Source organism: Arvicanthis niloticus, chromosome X (genome assembly GCF_011762505.2).
Source record: "Arvicanthis niloticus isolate mArvNil1 chromosome X, mArvNil1.pat.X, whole genome shotgun sequence".
Taxonomy (NCBI): Eukaryota; Metazoa; Chordata; class Mammalia; order Rodentia; family Muridae; genus Arvicanthis; species Arvicanthis niloticus.
In genome coordinates, this window is record NC_047679.1 from 1,689,299 (window position 1) to 1,708,029 (window position 18,731).

At 38.5% G+C, this 18,731-nt stretch overlaps 1 protein-coding gene across 1 annotated transcript; it reads left to right on the top strand.

Moving 5' to 3' along the window:
- Nucleotides 1–636: 636 nt before the first annotated feature.
- On the top strand, nt 637–2,953 carry LOC117694236 (lipid droplet-associated hydrolase-like). Its single transcript, XM_076918559.1, is given in 4 exon segments — nt 637–691; nt 2,493–2,656; nt 2,749–2,904; nt 2,906–2,953. Coding segments are annotated over 4 exon segments (423 nt in total).
- Nucleotides 2,954–18,731: the final 15,778 nt, after the last annotated feature.

Consider the following 18,731-nt stretch of genomic DNA (forward strand, 5'->3'; position numbering starts at 1 on the left):
CTGATTTCCATGAAGCTGGCCAGAAAAATACCACTATTCTCAAGAAATAGAGAAAAAATAACTACAGAACAGAACAGAACAGTAGAGTATGTCCTTCACAATCCCTTGCATGCCAGCACAGGTTTAAAAAACCCAATAACAACAACAGAGAGTAAATTTGGGGGTCTGGAATAGGAACAAGAGTTAACAACAACTAAGCATTTTGTGTGTGTGTGGGGGGGGTAAATTGTGTCAGGGATCCAGGAGGTAGGCTATGCTCTTTTACCATCTCTCTGCATCTCATCTCTTCTGCTTCTGAAATTCATGTCTGTCTGGGCTTGTTTATGGTGTTATCATCTTTGAAGTCTACCCCTAGCTCCTTAGTGACTCACTAGCAATGCTCAGTTTCTGCTTTGTGCTTCCAGTCCATAAGTTGGGTGTGATGAAATGCTCCTCTCAGTTTTTATGATGATTTGATACAATAACATAGGTAAAAGGGTACAACAGGGCAGAGACTCAATAATCATGTGTCCCTTTTCTGTTTGCATGGGTATCCTTCCCTTTGTAAACTAGCTGTATCTCTCAGAGCTTTAGTGAATGTGGGTGCCAGGAAAGTGGCTACTCCAGTGCCTCAATGGTAATGCCCACCGATGCGCAATGGTGTATAGGAAGACAGGATTTTCAGTCAGATATTTCTGCATTTACAGCCCAGGTCTGAAAACTATTCATTGAGAAATTTTAGGCACAAAACTTGAGAGTTTATTTCTTTATATATAAAATGAAATTATAATATATTACAAATAGGTTTTTACTAATTTATGAACTAAGGTATGCTAAATGTGTGCCACATAGTAAACTCTCATAACAGGCAACATTATTATTTCTTAAATAAATTCTATGGCCAATTTTCTCACTATAAAAAATCCTAAAGAGTTTAATAATATTAAAATGCCAGCTGCCAAAACAATACAATGCCATCTCAACCTTTAGATTGTCTCATTGAATCAAAAAATTTACATTTGGCAAGGTTTCTAGCAGGGCTAAGGAGCTTGCCAAATTCTCTTTCTCAATGGTAGTGACAAAACAGGACAAAGTCGTCAAATTATCAGTTAAAACCTCTGAAAATTGACTAATGGCATACAACAAATTCAAGTGTTTATTCATTGAAATTTAATGAGCATCAATAAAAAAAAAAGTCAGGCTTTCTGGCACTGTTCCAATCCCTTCACCTTAGCTTCATAATCCTCCTCTGGTGGGCTATGAGAAATATATGCTTGGAGCCCTGCTAGAAAGTAATGACTTTATATGGGGCAGAACTCAGAAAATTTCATGCCTGGATAATTATCAAAAATACTACCAGTTTCAGTGGCAAACAATCAAGAAAAAAATATTACAGTAAAGCCTGAGGTCCCAGTACTGGCTTGGAAAAGCAGCGGAATGACATGCATCCAGAAACATATGTAGAGCTACAGTAAAAATGGAATCAAATTGTAAAGCAATGAGAGAGAACAATTTGGGAAATCCATAATTATTCTAATATTCACACATACCTGTTCAGTCTGGTCAAGGAAGAAATCCATTCAGAGATGGTAAACTACTTTTCCAAAGAATAGAAATTTAACATGTATATGATATTGTACTGCCAAGAGAAGTACTTAAGGATGGAGGCCTATTCTTTAACAGAACAAAAACTGTGGATATATAAACTAGCCTCCACTTTACAGAAATAGACAAATAGGACTGGAGCTATATATAGTTCAGTGGTACTACTTTTGTCTAGCATGCATGAAGCTCTGACTTTCATTCTTACACACACACACACACACAAATATATATATATATATATATATATATATATATATATATATATATATATCACACAACAGATGGTAGGGTGAAGGAGAGCAATTAAACTAGAAAAGCAAAGTAGACGAAAATGAAACAGAAAAATAAAATTATAAATGATAGGGTAGAAATAAAATGAACATAAACCAGATAAAAATTGGAGAAAATCAATGGAACGAAAAGTTGATTCTTTGAAAACATCAAAAAAGTCAACATAGTACCAAACTCAAGAAGGAAAGAAGAGGCACCACTACCAAACTACAGAATTAAACGAATTATACACCAAATCCATGAGGAAACTCATGCCAAGAAATAGTTTCAATGAAATGAACACACTCCTAGAGGGACATAAATTTTCAAGTCACTGAAGAAGAGATATGAATTGTGTTAAGAACCGGAGCTAGACTCAGATTGGTAAATGAGAATCTTCCCACAAAACAAAGTCATGTCTGGATGACCTCACTAAGAAATTCTAATAAGTACTTAAAGAAGAAAGAATATTAGTTCTTCAAAGCTTTTCCATAAAACACAAGAACAAGAAACATTAAATCTTTTAATAGGATCAGTATTAGTCTATACAACAATTAAGAATTATCAATAGGGCCAGTATTGACCTCTATGATGGTTAAATACTGTCAGCTTGACTGGGTTAAGAAACACTCGCTGAGGAATCCCTGTGCATGAGGAATTTGTTCTCTGTGGTGGAGTTGAAACCCAGATCATAAAATGTGGGCCCTGGACTAAGCTCTTTGATAAACGAGGTATCAACAAGCCAAAACAGCTTATCTTTATCATTCCCCCTTTTACGTGCTATTTGCAAAGGCCTTGTACTGTTTGACAAAGAGCTGCTTCCCAGTATGAATAATCTCTCATGCTGGGTTCTTCTTGACTCTCAAAGACAAGAAGATTTTTACAGCACCACAGGAGCCAAATGCTCAAGAAATAGAGGGCATCTATGGTCTGAATGGTCAAACAGAGCACAAAATAGTTTTTCTGAGAGCTCATGTGCCAAAGGACGTGAAGCTTATATTCATTGGCCATTCTGTAGGCAGCTATATTGCTCTTCATGTGATGAATCGTTGCCTCCTAACTGCCCCTAATGCTGCCTACCTCAGGAGCCAAGAAATGATCTGTGTGGTGAAGACAGATGATGACATCATAAAGAAACAATTACCTAAGCTACGTTTTACTATGGCAAAACAGATGGCTGGTGTCTAGTAAAGTACTTTGAAGACATAAAGAAAGATTTTCCAGAAGGCAATATTTGCCTCTGTGAGAAAGGAATACCACATGTTTTTGTTGTCGGTTTTAACCAGAAGATGGCTATCATAGTTGCTGACTGGATAAAATAATAGACTGCCCAAAAAATAAGTAATGGCCCAGGGGTGGAGGAATCACCTATAGCCAATATATGGAAGCTGTAGATTTGCTCTGCTTATGGGTAAATATTTAATCTTAATGATTGAAAGAAAAATTGAGACTCTCTTGGTTTATAGATCACCGGCTCACAAACCCTATGTTAAGACTAAAGTGAACCCAGTGATGGCTCATTCCATAGGGGAGTAATGAGTAGAGGATGCTGGCAGTGCACTTTCCCAGTTCAGGGGAAAATCAATTCAGACTTCATACAGGTCCTGGCTGAGATCATCAGCGTGATCTTCATAATCCACCTGCAGTAAACCAAAAATCAAGTTTGCCTGACATTCATCAACTAACTAGAAGTTGTTGCCGAAGGATCCTGATTCTATCCTGCCACAGGATAGCCACCAGGCTTCTCCTAACCCCTGAAATATCAGGGCCCTGCAGATTCCTCTACAGCATGGGATTTTTTGTCCATGTGATTCCTCCAGTGATGCTCCATAGACAGGAAGCAGTGAGCTACCCATCCCATTCATGATGCCATTAGCTATGTTGTGACTCTTTTCTTCTGAGAATCTCCTAGAACATAATTTTTGGAAAGGTGTTTTAAATTGTTGAGTAAAACATAAGCATAAATTTATTTCTCATTTGCCTAAACTTTATTGATCGGAAAGAAATGATTTTGCGAATGAACAGAATTCTTCAAGCCATTAAATTTGTATTACTTTACTTCTGAAAGCATCAAAGTCTAGTAGAAAAGCGTATTCCTGGCTGAGATGTGGAGGAATCCTTCCTAACATATTGAACAGCTATGCTACCTTACCTTAATTGACTCAATCCTAAGATCTGAGAGGCCAAAACCCCAACTGCCTGTAGTGAAAGTTGAACAATTGGAAGCATTCCATTTCCTTGTAGAAAAAAAGCTCTCATTCCTCAAGGGCAGTGAGATGGTCCTTCCTCTCAAACACCTAAGGCACTGATGAAAGATTTAATTCTGGTGTGCTGCCAGCTCAGTGGTGAGAGAGGAATGACTTCTCATTGCTCGGCATGACTTCTGCAGAGGAGCTCAACTTCTCAGAGGGGAAAAGCCAAATTCCAGACATGGAGTGCTCTTAGTCCAGGAAGACACCATGAGGGTCCTTACTGCTATGTGCCCAAGGATGTCTCTGGAGAGCTGACCTGAGAAGCCAGGCTTTATGCTCTGACTGCCTTGCTTATAGAACATGCTTGATCAATAGTAAAAATCAATGCATAGAAACAAATCCTGGGAAATCAGACCTACTGGAACAAAAGAATAGCATTCATAGATCTCTCTTAGAAATCATTTTACATTACTCTTTGTTTTCCAAACCCTGCTTAAAAGGCCCTGGTTCCTTATTCCTAATTCTCACTTAAACACCAAATGATATTTTACAGTAAATGTCTCACGTGCACTTAAAAAAAGAAACACTTGCTGAGAGCATTAATGGTATGTCCAAAGAGAGATGAGTGACAAATGGAAACTTACCTTAAACAGGGGTTGGTACTACCCTATGGTCTTGGGTTCCAGACTAAATAAAAGGGGACACAAAAAGAAACAAGCTGAGGTTCAGCATGCATCTTTCTGATTCTTTTTAAAATTCGTACAGTTAATGTGAGTGTGGGTGTGCATATGCATATGTGTGTGTGCATGTGTGAGTGTATGCACATGTGTGTGATGACAACTGTGGCAGTTGAGTCTCTCTTTCCACCATGTGGGTTCCAAGGATCAAATTCAGGCCATTAGCTTTGGAGGCAAGTACCTGAGCTGCCTTACTGGCCTTCTCTGTTTCTTGATGGCAGATGCAATATGACAAGTCACATTGTGCTCGCACTGCTATGCTTTCTGTATCAATCCTCAAACGATGAACCAAAATAAATTCTTCCTTCCTCTGGCTGCTTCTTATCAGGTGTTTGGTCATATCAATGAGAAAGTAACTAATACACCTTAACAGCAAAATCAGGCAATGCATTACAAGGAATGAAAACCATACCAATAGTTAGATACAAACTTGATATCTTTATAAATATAGGCTTTCTAAATGTAAATACAATGATTTTTGAAAAATTGTTCATCATCACAGAAACACACACTCACACACACACACAGGAAAAGAAAACTGGGGTTTACTTCAGGAATACAAGTTTGGTTAAATATCATCAAATTAAATAATGTATCATGTGAGTAGAATAAAGGACAAAATATACATGAGTATCTCAGTAGACACAGAAGAATATTTGGCTACATCTAACCTTCATTCCTAGTTGTTAGTTCAATAAAGTAGTAATAGAAGACCAAAAGTAAACAAAAGAAAATAGTGTTTCTCTTATTCTCACATAACAAAAAAGTACTGACACTAGACTGGTGTATGGGGGTGGGTATCTTCACATATCACCAAGTCACAAGCTAAAAGCTGTAATTCAATGATAACTCTCTTACTTGAAGGTAACATAAGAGTCTATAAGCTGAGAACTCAGTAACATAAGACCAAACCCTTTCTCCGTACACATTAGATGCCAATCAATAACCCTAGTTTATGACTTACATTTCTAACCAACTGGATAGAAACTGAGATTCCCACAATTCCTTCTTCATGTTCTATTAATTTGCTAACGTGGTTCACAGAGCTTGGGGAAATGTTCTAATCTTACTCAAGTTTGTTTATGTATTATAAAGGATATTCTAAAGTATACAGGTGAACAGTCAGATGGAAGTGATGCTAAGTAGAATGCATGTGAAAGAAGGGGCACAGAAGCAAGCATCATGCCATCTCAGACACCTATAATGGACCCAGTCATTCTCTAAAGGGCTCTCTGAACCCTGTAGTTCTAGGCCTTTTGGAAACTTCATTATGTAACTACAACTGATTACGTCCTTGGTCATTGGTGATTAGCTCAACCTTCAGCTCCTCTCCCTTCCCTAGGGGTTGGGGGTTGGGTGGGACTGAAAGAGTTTTAAGTCTTTAATCACATGATTGGTTCTCCTGGCAATCAACTCCCATCATAAGGCTCTCTAGGAAGCCATCAAGAGTTACTTTAGTAGAACAAAAGAGGTTATCACCCTGGAGATTCCAAAGGATTTAGAAACTTTCTGTCAGATGTTCCAATCACTCAGTAAGTTATAAAGATTTTAGGAAGGCAATGCTAGGAAATAGGGGCAGAGGTCAGTGCATGTGTGTGTGTGTGTTGTTGTTGTTTCTTAATATACCACAAACAAAAGGAAACCCTTTGATTTAATAAAAAGCATCCATGAAAAATTCCTTCAATTCCTACAATTCTGGATCCAAAATTTTTAATGGTGATAGTCAGAATGATTTACCCTAAAGTCAGAAAGAAGACAGTTATGGCCCATCATTCTGCTAGTGTTCAATATACTACTAGAGGTCTAATAGTCAGGCAGAAAAAGTCAAAGGCATTCAGAGTGGAAAGGAAGAAGAAAATGTGTTTCCTTTCACAGATCACATAACAAGCATGTATGTAGAAAACTTCAGGAAACCTCAACACACCAAAATCTAGTAGAACCAATAAAAGAACCCAGAGGTTGTTTAAGATATTTTTTAATGTACACAGAAAAGGGTTCAGGAGACTATTCAGTGGCTAAAGTGTTTGGTGTACAAGCATGATGACCTGAGTTCAGACCCCCAGCACTCATCTAAAAAAGTGGGCATGCAGCATGTACCTGTAGTCTTGGTACTGGGGAAACGGAGACAGGAAGATCTTGAGGATTTACTTTTGAGCCGGTCAACTGGTAAACACCAGGTTCAGTGAGAGACCCCCATGTCAAAAAAAATAAGGTAAAAAGTAATAGATAGCATAAGACCTGTGTTCTATATAAGTTCACACACAAATGTATATGTCTATACACATACATTACATATACTTGTGCACTTATGTGTACATGTGCACATACCCACATACCCAAGAAAATGTGCAAAAGTATATTTATATGTGCTAGTAATAGACAGTCCAAAACAAAGAAATTTTTATTTGTAATATCATTCACAAAAATAAAAAAAATGTAGGAGCCAGTAAGATAGATCAGTGGGTAAAGTGTTTACAAGGCTGAGTTTGATTCCTGGAAGCCATGGAAAAATGGAAGAAGAGAAATCACCACACAAAGGTGTCCTCTGACTGCTATATCCATAGAATAGCACATATTGTCATAGCTCAAATGTGGTCCCTCACATCATAATAATAATAATAATAATAATAATAATAATAACAACAAGGAGATAAGTTAAAAGAATAAAATCAGAAACAAATTTGTAAAACTAGAGGAAGATTTTACTTAAATTTACAAAACGTTGATGAGGATTATTAAAGAAGACCTAAATAAATACCACATTTATTGACTAGAAGACATTATTATTATTATGGAATTGTGCTTTGAAAAGAAATGTACTGTTCCCTGGTCCCCCATAAGCTAATGTGGTAAATGCTTGGTTCCCTGCTGGTCACATTATTTGAATAGGTGGTAGAAACTGAATGTGGCCGGTCCCAGCTGGAAGAAGTGGTTACAAGGAGCACGTCTTTGAGGGTACTTTGTTCTTCATTCCTTTCTATTGTTCTCAGCCTTTTCCCGCCCTGATGAGTATTTTACTATGCCCCTTCATTATGATAAACTGACATCTTTGCAATAGTGAGCCCAAAGAAATTTTTCCTCTTTTAAGTCATTTCTGTCACAGGAACAGGAAAGCTAACATATAAGAGGTCTTCCTATATTGATCTGTGGATTCCATCTCTATCAAATGTCTAGCAGAATCTTTTCTAGAAATTGACAACATTTGTGTAAAAATAAAAGGGCTGCAGAATGACCAAGCAATCATGAAAAGAGTGACAAAGTTGGAGGATTCAAAAGCAACAAAAAAAAAAAATTAAAATAATCAAGATAATGTGGTATTGGCAAAGGGTAGGCAGATAGAACAACATTATTAATGTTCAGGAGTAAGGCTAAGCCTTTATATTTATGGTTAACTAATTTTCAATAAGAGTAGCAATATATTGCAATGGCGATAAAAATAGTCTTTCAAATCATGGTGCTAGAACAATGACACATACAGATGAATGAAAATTGTGTAAAACAACAACAAAATTTACTTCAAGCCAGCAAAACAAACAGATGAAACCCAAACTGGCTTAGTTAGGGTTTTCCTGATGTGAAGAGACACCATGACCAAGGCAACTTTTGTAAAGGAAAACATTTCATTGGGACTGGTTTTTAGTTTCAGAGGTTTAGTCCATTATCATCATGGCAGCAAGCATGGCAGCATACAGGCAGACATGGTACTAGAAGAACCAAGTGTTCTACATCTTGATTTGAAGGCAGCCAGGAGACTGTCTTCCTCAGGCAGCCAGGAGGAGGATCTTTTTTACAATGGGCGGAGTCTGAGCATAGGACCTCAAAGCCCACCTCCATAGTGAAGCAATTCTTTCCAACAAGGCCACACCTATTACAACAGGGACACACTTTCCAATAGTAGCAGTTTCAATAGGACAAGTGTATTTAAACCATCACTCAAAAACAATTAAAATACTTCAAAATAGATAATAGATCTAAATGCATAAGATAAGAAAAAACTCCAGCCTCCAAAACTCCAGGGAAGCCACCTAATTGCAGACCTCCTTCACTCTCTAGCTGCTTCCCTACCCTACCCCTATTCCATCTCTCCTTATTGCTGTGTCCCAGCCTCCAAATCTGTGAAAGGCCCCCTGATGTAGCAGAGGCCACTCCACCTCCAAGAAGTCCAGGTAGGCCACTTACTCTTGGACCTCCCCGACTCTCTCTGTGTCTCTCATATTCTTCCCAATCTCCCCACCCCTCCTTGTCATTGTGACCAGCCCCAAACTAAAGCAGAAATAACCTGCTTGATCAGAAGCCACATCAGCTAGAAGACCAGAGAGGAAACAGAAACTAAGGGGGAAAACACCCACCCAACTAAGACAAACTCAGAAATCTGCACCTAGTCCTATAATCACCCAAACCCAGATGCCCCTGAATATTCAAACACAACTGAAGCAAAAGTAAAAGGCTTTAAAACCTAGTCTATGAAGATGATAGAGGTCTTTAAAGAGGAAATGAAGAAATTAAGAAACCAAGGAAAGGTTTAAACAATAATTTGGAAGTGAACAAAATCCCTTAAAGAAAGCCAAGAAAAATAGAAACAGCTGAAGGAAATAAGTAAAACTGTTCAAGACATGAACCAGAAATAGAAGCAAGAAAAAGGGGGAATTGTGGAAATAAAAACTATACGTAATCAAACAAGAACTACAGAAGCAAGCAGAATCAATAGAATACAAGAGAGGGGAGAGAATATTTCAGGTGTTGAAGATATGATAGAAAAAGTAGATACATTAGTCAAAGAAAATGTTAAACTTAAGAAGTTGCTGACACAAAACACCCAGGAAATCTGGGATAATATAAAAGGGCCAAATGTAAGAATAACAGGAATAGAAGGAGGAGAAAAATACCAACTCAAAGGCCCAGAAAATCGTTTCAACAAAATCTTAAAAGAAAAAAATTTAATCTGAAGAAGATGCCTATAAAGGTACAAGAAGCATACAAAACACCAAATAGATTTGACAAAAAAGAGAATCCCATCACGACATAATACTCAAAACACTAAATGTACAGAACAAAGAAAGAATATTAAAAGCTACAAGGGGAAACAGCCAAATAACATATAAAGGCAGAACTATCAGAATTATAGCTGACTTCTCAACAGAAACTCTAAAAACCAGAGGTGCCTGGACATATGTCTTGCAGACTCTAAGAGACAACAGATGTGAGCTGAGACTACTATACCCAGCAAAACCTTTAATTACCAAAAATGAAAACAAAACCAAAATATTATGTGACAAAATAATATTTAAACAATATCTATCTGCAAATACTCACTACAGAAGGGAATAAAAAAATTCCAACTTAAGTAGGGTCACTATACTATGAAACCACATGAGATAAGTATTCTCACGCCAGCAAAACTAAAAGAAGGGGAAAACATACACGTACACACACACACCACCACCACCACTACCACCACCACAACATCAAGAACAAAGTAACAGGACTTGACCATGCCTGGGACTGGTGCCTGGAGCAGACGCCCGCCTGGTCTGCTCCTGTGTGGACACTGTATCCTGAGACATCCTAGAGGGACCACTGAACCCAGAGCAGCAGGTAAGAACACACACACTGCCCTATAGCCTCCACAGAGCTACAAATGGGGGCAGGGAGTGTGCAGGTCCCAGGAGACACCCGAACCCTGCTCCTGTGGAATACCATTCCCCTTCTGCCCCTCACCTGGGCCTGGTGCCTGGAGCAGACACCCACCTGGTCTGCTCCTGTGTGGACATCATATCCCAAGACATCCTAGAGGGGCCACTGAATTCAGAGCAACAGACACCATAGCCCTAGAGGAACAACTGAACTCAGAGCAACAGATATCATATCCCAAGACATCGTAGAGGAGCAACTGCACTCAGAGCAGTGAACACCTTATCCTGAGACATCCTACAGGAGATACTGCATCCAGAGCAGCAGACACATAGCTGGTCTGCTACCATGGAGACACCATATCCTGAGACATCCTAGAGGAGCCACTGAACTCAGAGCAGTTGGAGCTCAGGATTAAAAGATCACAGAGACATCTGGATCATGAGGAGTTCAGACACAAGCAAGATAACTGGAAAGGCAGGCAGCACAGTCAGAGAGAGTGAGTGCAGGTAGCACTAGAGTTAACCAGAGGATGAAAGGCAAGTGCAAGAACATAAGCAACAGAATCCAAAGTTACATGGAATCATCAGAACCCAGTTCTCTCATCAGAGCAAGCCCTGAACTCCCCATCACACCTGAAAAGCAGGATTTAGAATTAAAATCACTTCTCATGAGGATAATAGAGAACTTTAAGAAGGACATAAATAACACTCTCAAAGAATTTAAGGAGAACACAGGTAGACAGGTAGAAGCCCTTAAAGAGGAAACACAAAAATCCCTTAAGGAATTGCAAGAAAACACAACCAAACAGGTAAAGGAATTAAACAAAACCATCCAGGATCTTAAAATGGAAATAGAAACAATAAAGAAATCACAGAGGGAGACAACCATGGAGATAGAGAACCTAGAAAAAAGAACAGGAGTCACAAACACAAGTATCAGCAACAGAATACAAGAGATAGAAGAGAGAATCTCATGTGCAGAAGATACCATGGAAAACATTGAACATAATTGTCAAGGAAAATGTGAAATGCAAAAAAGCTACTAACCCAAAATATCCAGGAAATTCAGGACACAATGAGAAGGCCAAACCTAAGGATAATAGGTATAAATGAGGGTAAGACTCCCAACTTAAAGGGCCAGTAAATATCTTCAACAAAATTATACAGGAAAACTTTCCAAACCTACAGAATAAAATGTCCACAAATATACAAGAAGACTACAGAACTCCAAATGGTCTAGACCAGAAAAGAAATACCTCCCGCCACATAATAATCAAAACATCAAATGTACAAACCAAAGAAAATCATACTAAAAGCAGTAAGGGAAAAAGTTAAAGTAACATATAAAGGCAGAGCTACAAGAATTACACAAGACTTCTCACCAGAGACGATAAAATCCAGAAGATCCTGGACTGATATCATACAGACCCTAAGAGAACATAAATGCCAGCCCAGACTACTATACCCAGCAAAACTCTCAATCAATATTGGTGGAGAAACCAAAATATTCCATGACAAAACGAAATTTACACAATATCTCATGACAAATCCAGCACTTCAAAGGAAAATTTGTGGAAAACTCCAACACAAGGAGGGAAACTACAACCTAGAAAAAGCAAGAAAGTAATCTTCCAACAACTCCAAAAGAAGATAACTAAACAAACATAATTAAACCTCTGATAACAAAAATAACAGAAAACAACATTCATTTTTCCTTAATATCTCTTAATATCAATAGACTCAATTCTCCAATAAAAAGATGTAGACTATCCAACTGGATACATAAACACGACACAGCATTTTGCTGCATGCAGGAAATGTACCTTTGTGGAAAAGACAGACACTACCTCAGAGTAAAAGAATGGAAAACAATCTTCCAAGAAAATGTCTCAAGAAACAAGCTGGAGTAGCCATTCTAATATCAAATAAAATTGATTTTCAACCAAAAGTAATCAAAAAAGATAAGGAAGGACACTTCATATTCATCAAAGGAAAAATGTACCAAAATGAACTCTCAATTCTGAACATTTATGCCCCAAATGCAAGGGCACCCACATACATAAAAGAAACTTTACTAAAGCTCAAAGCATACATTGCACCACACACAATAATAGTGGGGGATTTCAATACCACACTCTCAGCAATGGACAGATCATGGAAACAAAAACAAATCAAGAGACAATGAAACTAACAGAAGTTATGAACCAATTGGACTTAACTTATATTTATAGAACATTTCATTCTAAAAAAAAGAATATATCTTTTTCTTAGCACCTCATGGTATCTTCTCCAAAATAGACCATATAATTGGTCACAAAACAGGCCTCAACAGATACAAAAAGATTGAAATAATCCCTTGTACCCTATCAGACCACCATGGACTAAGGCTGGTCTTTAATAATGGCAAAAACAATGGAAAGCGCACAGACACGTGGAAACTGAACAATGCTCTACTCAATGATGACTTGGTCAAGGAAGAAGTAAAGAAAGAAATCAAAGACTTTTTAGAATTTAATGAAAAGGAGGACACATCATACCAAAACTTGTGAGGCTCTATGAAAGCAGTACTAAGAGGAAAACTCATAGCTCCAAGTGCCTACAAAAAGAAACTGGAGAGAGCATACACTAACAACTTGACAGCACACCTGAAAGCCTTAGAACAAAATAAAGCTAATATACCCAAGAGGAGTAGACAGCAAGAAACAATCAAACTCAGGACCGAAATCAACCAAGTAGAAACAGAAAGAACTACACAAAATATCAACAAAACCAGGAGCTGGTTCTTTGAGAAAATCAACAAGATAGATAAACCCTTAGCCAGACTAATCAAAGGGCACAGAGATAGTATTCAAATCAATAAAATAAGAACTGAAAAGGGAGACATAACAAAAGAAACAGGAAATTTTAAAAAATTGTCAGATCCTATTACAAAGGCCTATACTCAACAAAACTGGAAAATCTGGATGAAATGGACAATTTTCTAGGCAGATACCAGGTACCAAAGTTAAACAAGGAGCAGATAACTCATCTAAACTGTCCCATAACCCCTAAAGAAATAGTAGTAGTCATTAAAAGTCTCCCCACCAAAAAAAAAAAAAAAAAAATCCAGGACCAGATGGTTTTAGTGCAGAATTCTATCAGACCTTCCAGGAAGACCTAATACCAATTCTCTTAGAACTATTCCACAGAATAGAAACAGAAGGAACAAGACCCAATTCGTTCTATGAAGCTACAATTACGCTTATACCCAAACCTCACAAAGACCAACAAAGAAAGAGAACTACAGACCAATCTCACTTAAGAATATTGATATAAAAATACTTAATAAAATTCTCATAAACCGAATCCAAGAACACATCAAAACAATCATCATATCATGATCAAGTCAGCTTTATTCCAGGAATGCAAGGATTGTTCAATATTCGAAAATCCATCAATGTAATCCACTACATAAATAAACTCAAAAAAAAAAAAAACCCCACACATGATCATCTTACTAGATGCTGAGAAAGCATTTGACAAAATTCAACATCTCTTCATGATAAAAGTCTTGGAAAGATTAGGAATTCAAGGTCCATACCTAAACATAGTAAAAGCAATATACAGCAAACCAGTAGCCAACATCAAACTAAATGGAGAGAACTTTGAAACAACCCCACTAAGATCAGGGACTAGACAAGGCTGCCCACTCTCACCTTACCTATTCAATATAGTGCTGGAAGTCCTAGCTAGAGAGATTAGACAACAAAAGGAAGTCAAAGGGATACAAATAGGAAAGGAAGAAGTCAAAATTTCACTATTTGCAGATGATATGACAGTATACTTAAGTGACCCTAAAACTTCCACCAGAGAACTCCTAAATCTGATAAACAACTTCAGCAAAGTGGCTGGATATAAAATCAACTCAAACAAATCAGTAGCCTTCCTCTACTCAAAGGATAAACAGGCTGAGAAAGAAATTAGGGAAATGACACCCTTCACAATAGTCACAAATAATATAAAATATCTTGGTGTGAATCTAACCAAGTGAGTGAAAGATATGTATGACAAGAACTTCAAGTCTCTGAAGAAAGAAACCAAAGATGATCTCAGAAGATGGAAGGATCTCCCATGCTCCTGGATTGGCAGGATTAGCTTAGTAAAAATGGCCATCTTTCCAAAAGCAATCTATAGGTTCAATGCAATCCATATCAAAATTCCAAATCAATTCTTCATAGAGATAGAAAGAGCAATTTACAAATTCATTTGGAATAACAAAAAAACCCAGGATAGTGAGAACTATTCTCAACAATAAAAGAACTTCTGGGGGAATCACCATCCCTGACCTCAAACTATACTACAGAGCAGTAGTGATAAAAACCTGCATAGTATTGGTACAGAGACAGGAAGGAAGATTAATAGAATAGAATTGAAGATCCAGAAATGAACCCACACACCTATGGTCACTTGATCTTTGACAAAGGAGCTAAAACCATCCAGCGGGAAAAAAACCAGCATTTTCAACAAATGGTGCTGGATCAACTGGAGGTCAGCATGTAGAAGAATGCAAATTAATACATTCTTATCTCCTTGTACAAAGCTCAAGTCCAAGTGGATAAAGGACCTTCACATGAAACCAGATACACTGAAACTAATAGAAGAGAAGGTGGGAAAGACCCTTGAATACCTAGGCACAGGGGAAAAGTTCCTGAACAGAACACCAATGGCTTATGCTCTAAGATCAAGGATTGACAAATGGGACTTCATAAAATTGCAAAGCTTCTGCAAGGCAAAAGACAATGTCAATAAGACAAAATGCCAACCAACAGATTGGGAAAAGATCATTACCAATCCTAGATCTGATAAAGGGCTAATATCCAATATATACAAACAACTCAAGAAATTAGACTCCAGACAACCAAATAACTCTATTTAAAAATAGGGTACAGAGCTAAACAAAGCATTCTCAACTGAGGAAACTTGAATGGCCGCTAAGCACCTTAAGAAATGCTCAACATCCTTAGTCATCAGGGAAATGCAAATCAAAACAACACTGAGATACCACCTCACACCAGTCAGAATGGCTAAGATAAAAAATTCAATTGATGATGGTAGATGCTGGCAAGGCTGTGGAGAAAGAGGAACACTCCTCCATTGTTGGTGGGAATACAAGCTGGTACAACCACTCTGGAAATAAGTCTGATGGTTCCTCAGAAAATTGGACATAGTATTACCTGAGGACCCAGCTATACCACTCCTGGGTATATACCCAGAAGATGCTCCAACATATAACAAGGGCCCATGATCCGCTATGTTCATAGCAACCTTATTTATAATAGCCACAAGCTAGAAAGAACCCAGATGTCCTTCAACAGAGGAATGGATACAAAAAAATGTGGTACATTTACACAATGGAATACTACTCAGCTATTAAAAATAATGAATTTGAGAAATTCTAAGGTAAATGGATGGAACTAGAAAATATCATCCTGAGTGAGTTAACCCAATCACAAAAGAACACACATGGGTATTTACTCACTGATAAGTGGATGTTAGCCCAAAATCTTGATATAGCCAAGATTCAACTAACTGACCACATGAAGCTCATGAAGAAGGAAGACAAAGTTTGCATGCCTCGGTTTTTCTTGGAAGGAGTGACAGAATGCTTAAGAGAGCAAATATGGTGACAAAGTGTGGGACAGAAAGTCAAGGAGGGGCCATCGGGAGCCCACTCTACCTTGATATCAGTCCAATGTGCAGTCACTAAAGATAGATGCCGATATGGATGTCAGGAAGTGCATGCTGACAGGAGCCTGATGCAGCTCTCTCCTCGAAGGTCTGCTGGAGTCTGACATATCCAGAGGCGGATGCTTGCAGCAACCCATTGATCTGATCCAGGGTTCCCAATGAAGAAGTTAGAGGACTGAAGGAGCTGAAAGGGTTGGTGGCCCCAAGAGGAGAGCAACAGTGCCAGCCAACCAGAGTTCCCCAGGGTTTAAATCACCAGCCTGGGAGCACAAAGAGAGGCAGCCATGACTTCAGCTGTATACTTAGGGGAGGATGGCCTTGTCAGGCATGGGTTGGAGAGGAGATCCGTGGTCCCATAAAGGCTGAACACCAAGTGGGGAGGAATTCAAGGGTGGGGAGGGGGAGTGGTGGGTAGGTGGGGGCATACCCTTGTAGAGGCAGGAGGGGGGATGGAATATGGGGTTCCTGGGTGGTGGGGGGAATGGGGTAAGGGGATAAAATCTGGAATGTAAACATAACATCCAATAAAAATATGAAAAAAACCAAAAACAAAACAAAAAAAGAATGTTGCTCTGCTAAGATTTGATATTGCAGATAATGCTGATAAAATTATCTATGGCTTGAGGTCAGTAATTCCATTTTGGTCAATCGTCAAGAATGGCATATATAGCTTGATCACGCTAGTCCTTTTTTTTCCCTGGGAATACTTTTTATTCCTGCCCATCGTGTGAAAGCTTGTTTTTAACAACATCAACATGTTGGCAACCAAAGTACATGATTTGAAACTGAAAATGGACCCCCAGAAAGAGTTATTAATTTAATAGTCTGGCAAGCCAAGGACAGGTATTATTCTGCACAGAGCCTTACCACCCTAAGACATTGCATTGCTTTGGATAATGTATATTCCATGATGGGTAAGGAATGCATTTTTGTTAGAATGACCTAAGACAGGCTCAGACTTGTTTATGAAGAAGAGGAGGAGGTGCGAAGGACTTTTGGGGCTGCTTGGCAGGAATCTGACATTGGCCAAGGAGAAGGAAATGAGCTTCAGGCATGAAAATGACTTTGGGCTAGGACAGGGAAGTTGGCTCAGATATTTTTGTCATCCTGATAAGCCCTTAGAAATTGTGATCACAGGATTGATCATGGGACTTTGTTTATTGCCTTGCTTGTTCTTTGACTATTTGTGTTTATTTTCTTGCTTGTTCCCTGACCATTTGCATCTATTGTATTGCTAGTTTCTCAACATAAAACTGACCTTAATACTTGCATGTAATTAAAATGGTATAAAAGCAAAAAGGAGGAGGTGGGATGAGAGAGGGGGTTTATGGTAGGAGGGGAAACATCTGAAATGTAAATAAATAAAGTCAATAAAAATGGAGTGCTGAGCTAAACAGAGAATTCTTAATAGAGGTATCTCCAATGCTAGAGAGTACATGTTCAAAGTCCTTAGTCATCATGGAAATGCAAATCAAAACAACTCTGTGATTCCATCTTATACCTGTCAGAATGGCTAAGCTCATTAACAAAAATAACAGTTCATTCTGACAAGTGTGTGGAGCAAGGGGGAACAATCCTCTATTTCTGTGTGAGTCCAAACTAATACAGATGCTATGGCAGTTCTTCGGAATAGCGGGAATCAATCTTTCTGAAGATCCAGTTATTCTGCTCTTGAGCATATATCCAAAGGACATTCTATCCTACCATATGGACATTTGCTCCACTATGTTCCTAGTGGCTTTACTCATAATGGCCAGAAACTGGAATTACCCTATATGTCTCTCAGCTAAAGAATGGGTACAGAAAATGTGGTACATTTTCACAATGGAGTATTATTCAGCTGTTGAAAAAGTAATACCATGAAAGTTTTTTAGGCAAATGGATGGAACTAGAAAAAAAAAACATACCAAGTGAGGTGACCAAGATACAGAAAAAGAATCATGGTATGTACTCACTTATAAGTGGGCGTCAGCTCTTAAGTAAATGATCATCATGTTGTAATCCACAGACTGGGAGAGGTTAAGTAACAAGGAGGAGTCTAGTGGCGGAAAGTATGGATCTTCATGGTAAGGGGGAAATAGAATAGATTTCGTAGATTGACTGGGGTTATGTGTGGAAATGGGAATTGGAAGGCTCAGATGTGGGGTGGTGGGAGAGAATAGGAAGAGAGTCGACTAGAATTGAAGGGTATTTGGGTGGTGTTGGGAAAGCCCAGTGAAACTCTGTGGAATCTACAAGGGTGATACTAGTAAATATTTGTAATAATGGAGAATATGGAGCCATCTTCTGCAACCAGACAAGGCTTCCAGTGGGGGGACTGGCACACCAACTGAGCCACAAAACCTTTGACATATAGTTTATCCTTCCTGCAAGCTATTCTGGGGCAAATGAGGTACAGGTCTTGTGAGAATGGCCAACCAATGACTGGTATAATTTGAGGCCTATGTCATGAGAGGGAGCTCATGCCTGTCAATGACTGCATGGCCAGACACTGAAGGCTGGATTGGCCAAATAGGGTAGAACCAAACATAGTTGGCTTTTAAAAATAAATGAAATGATTTCCAGTGGTGTTCTATACTAGTTGACAG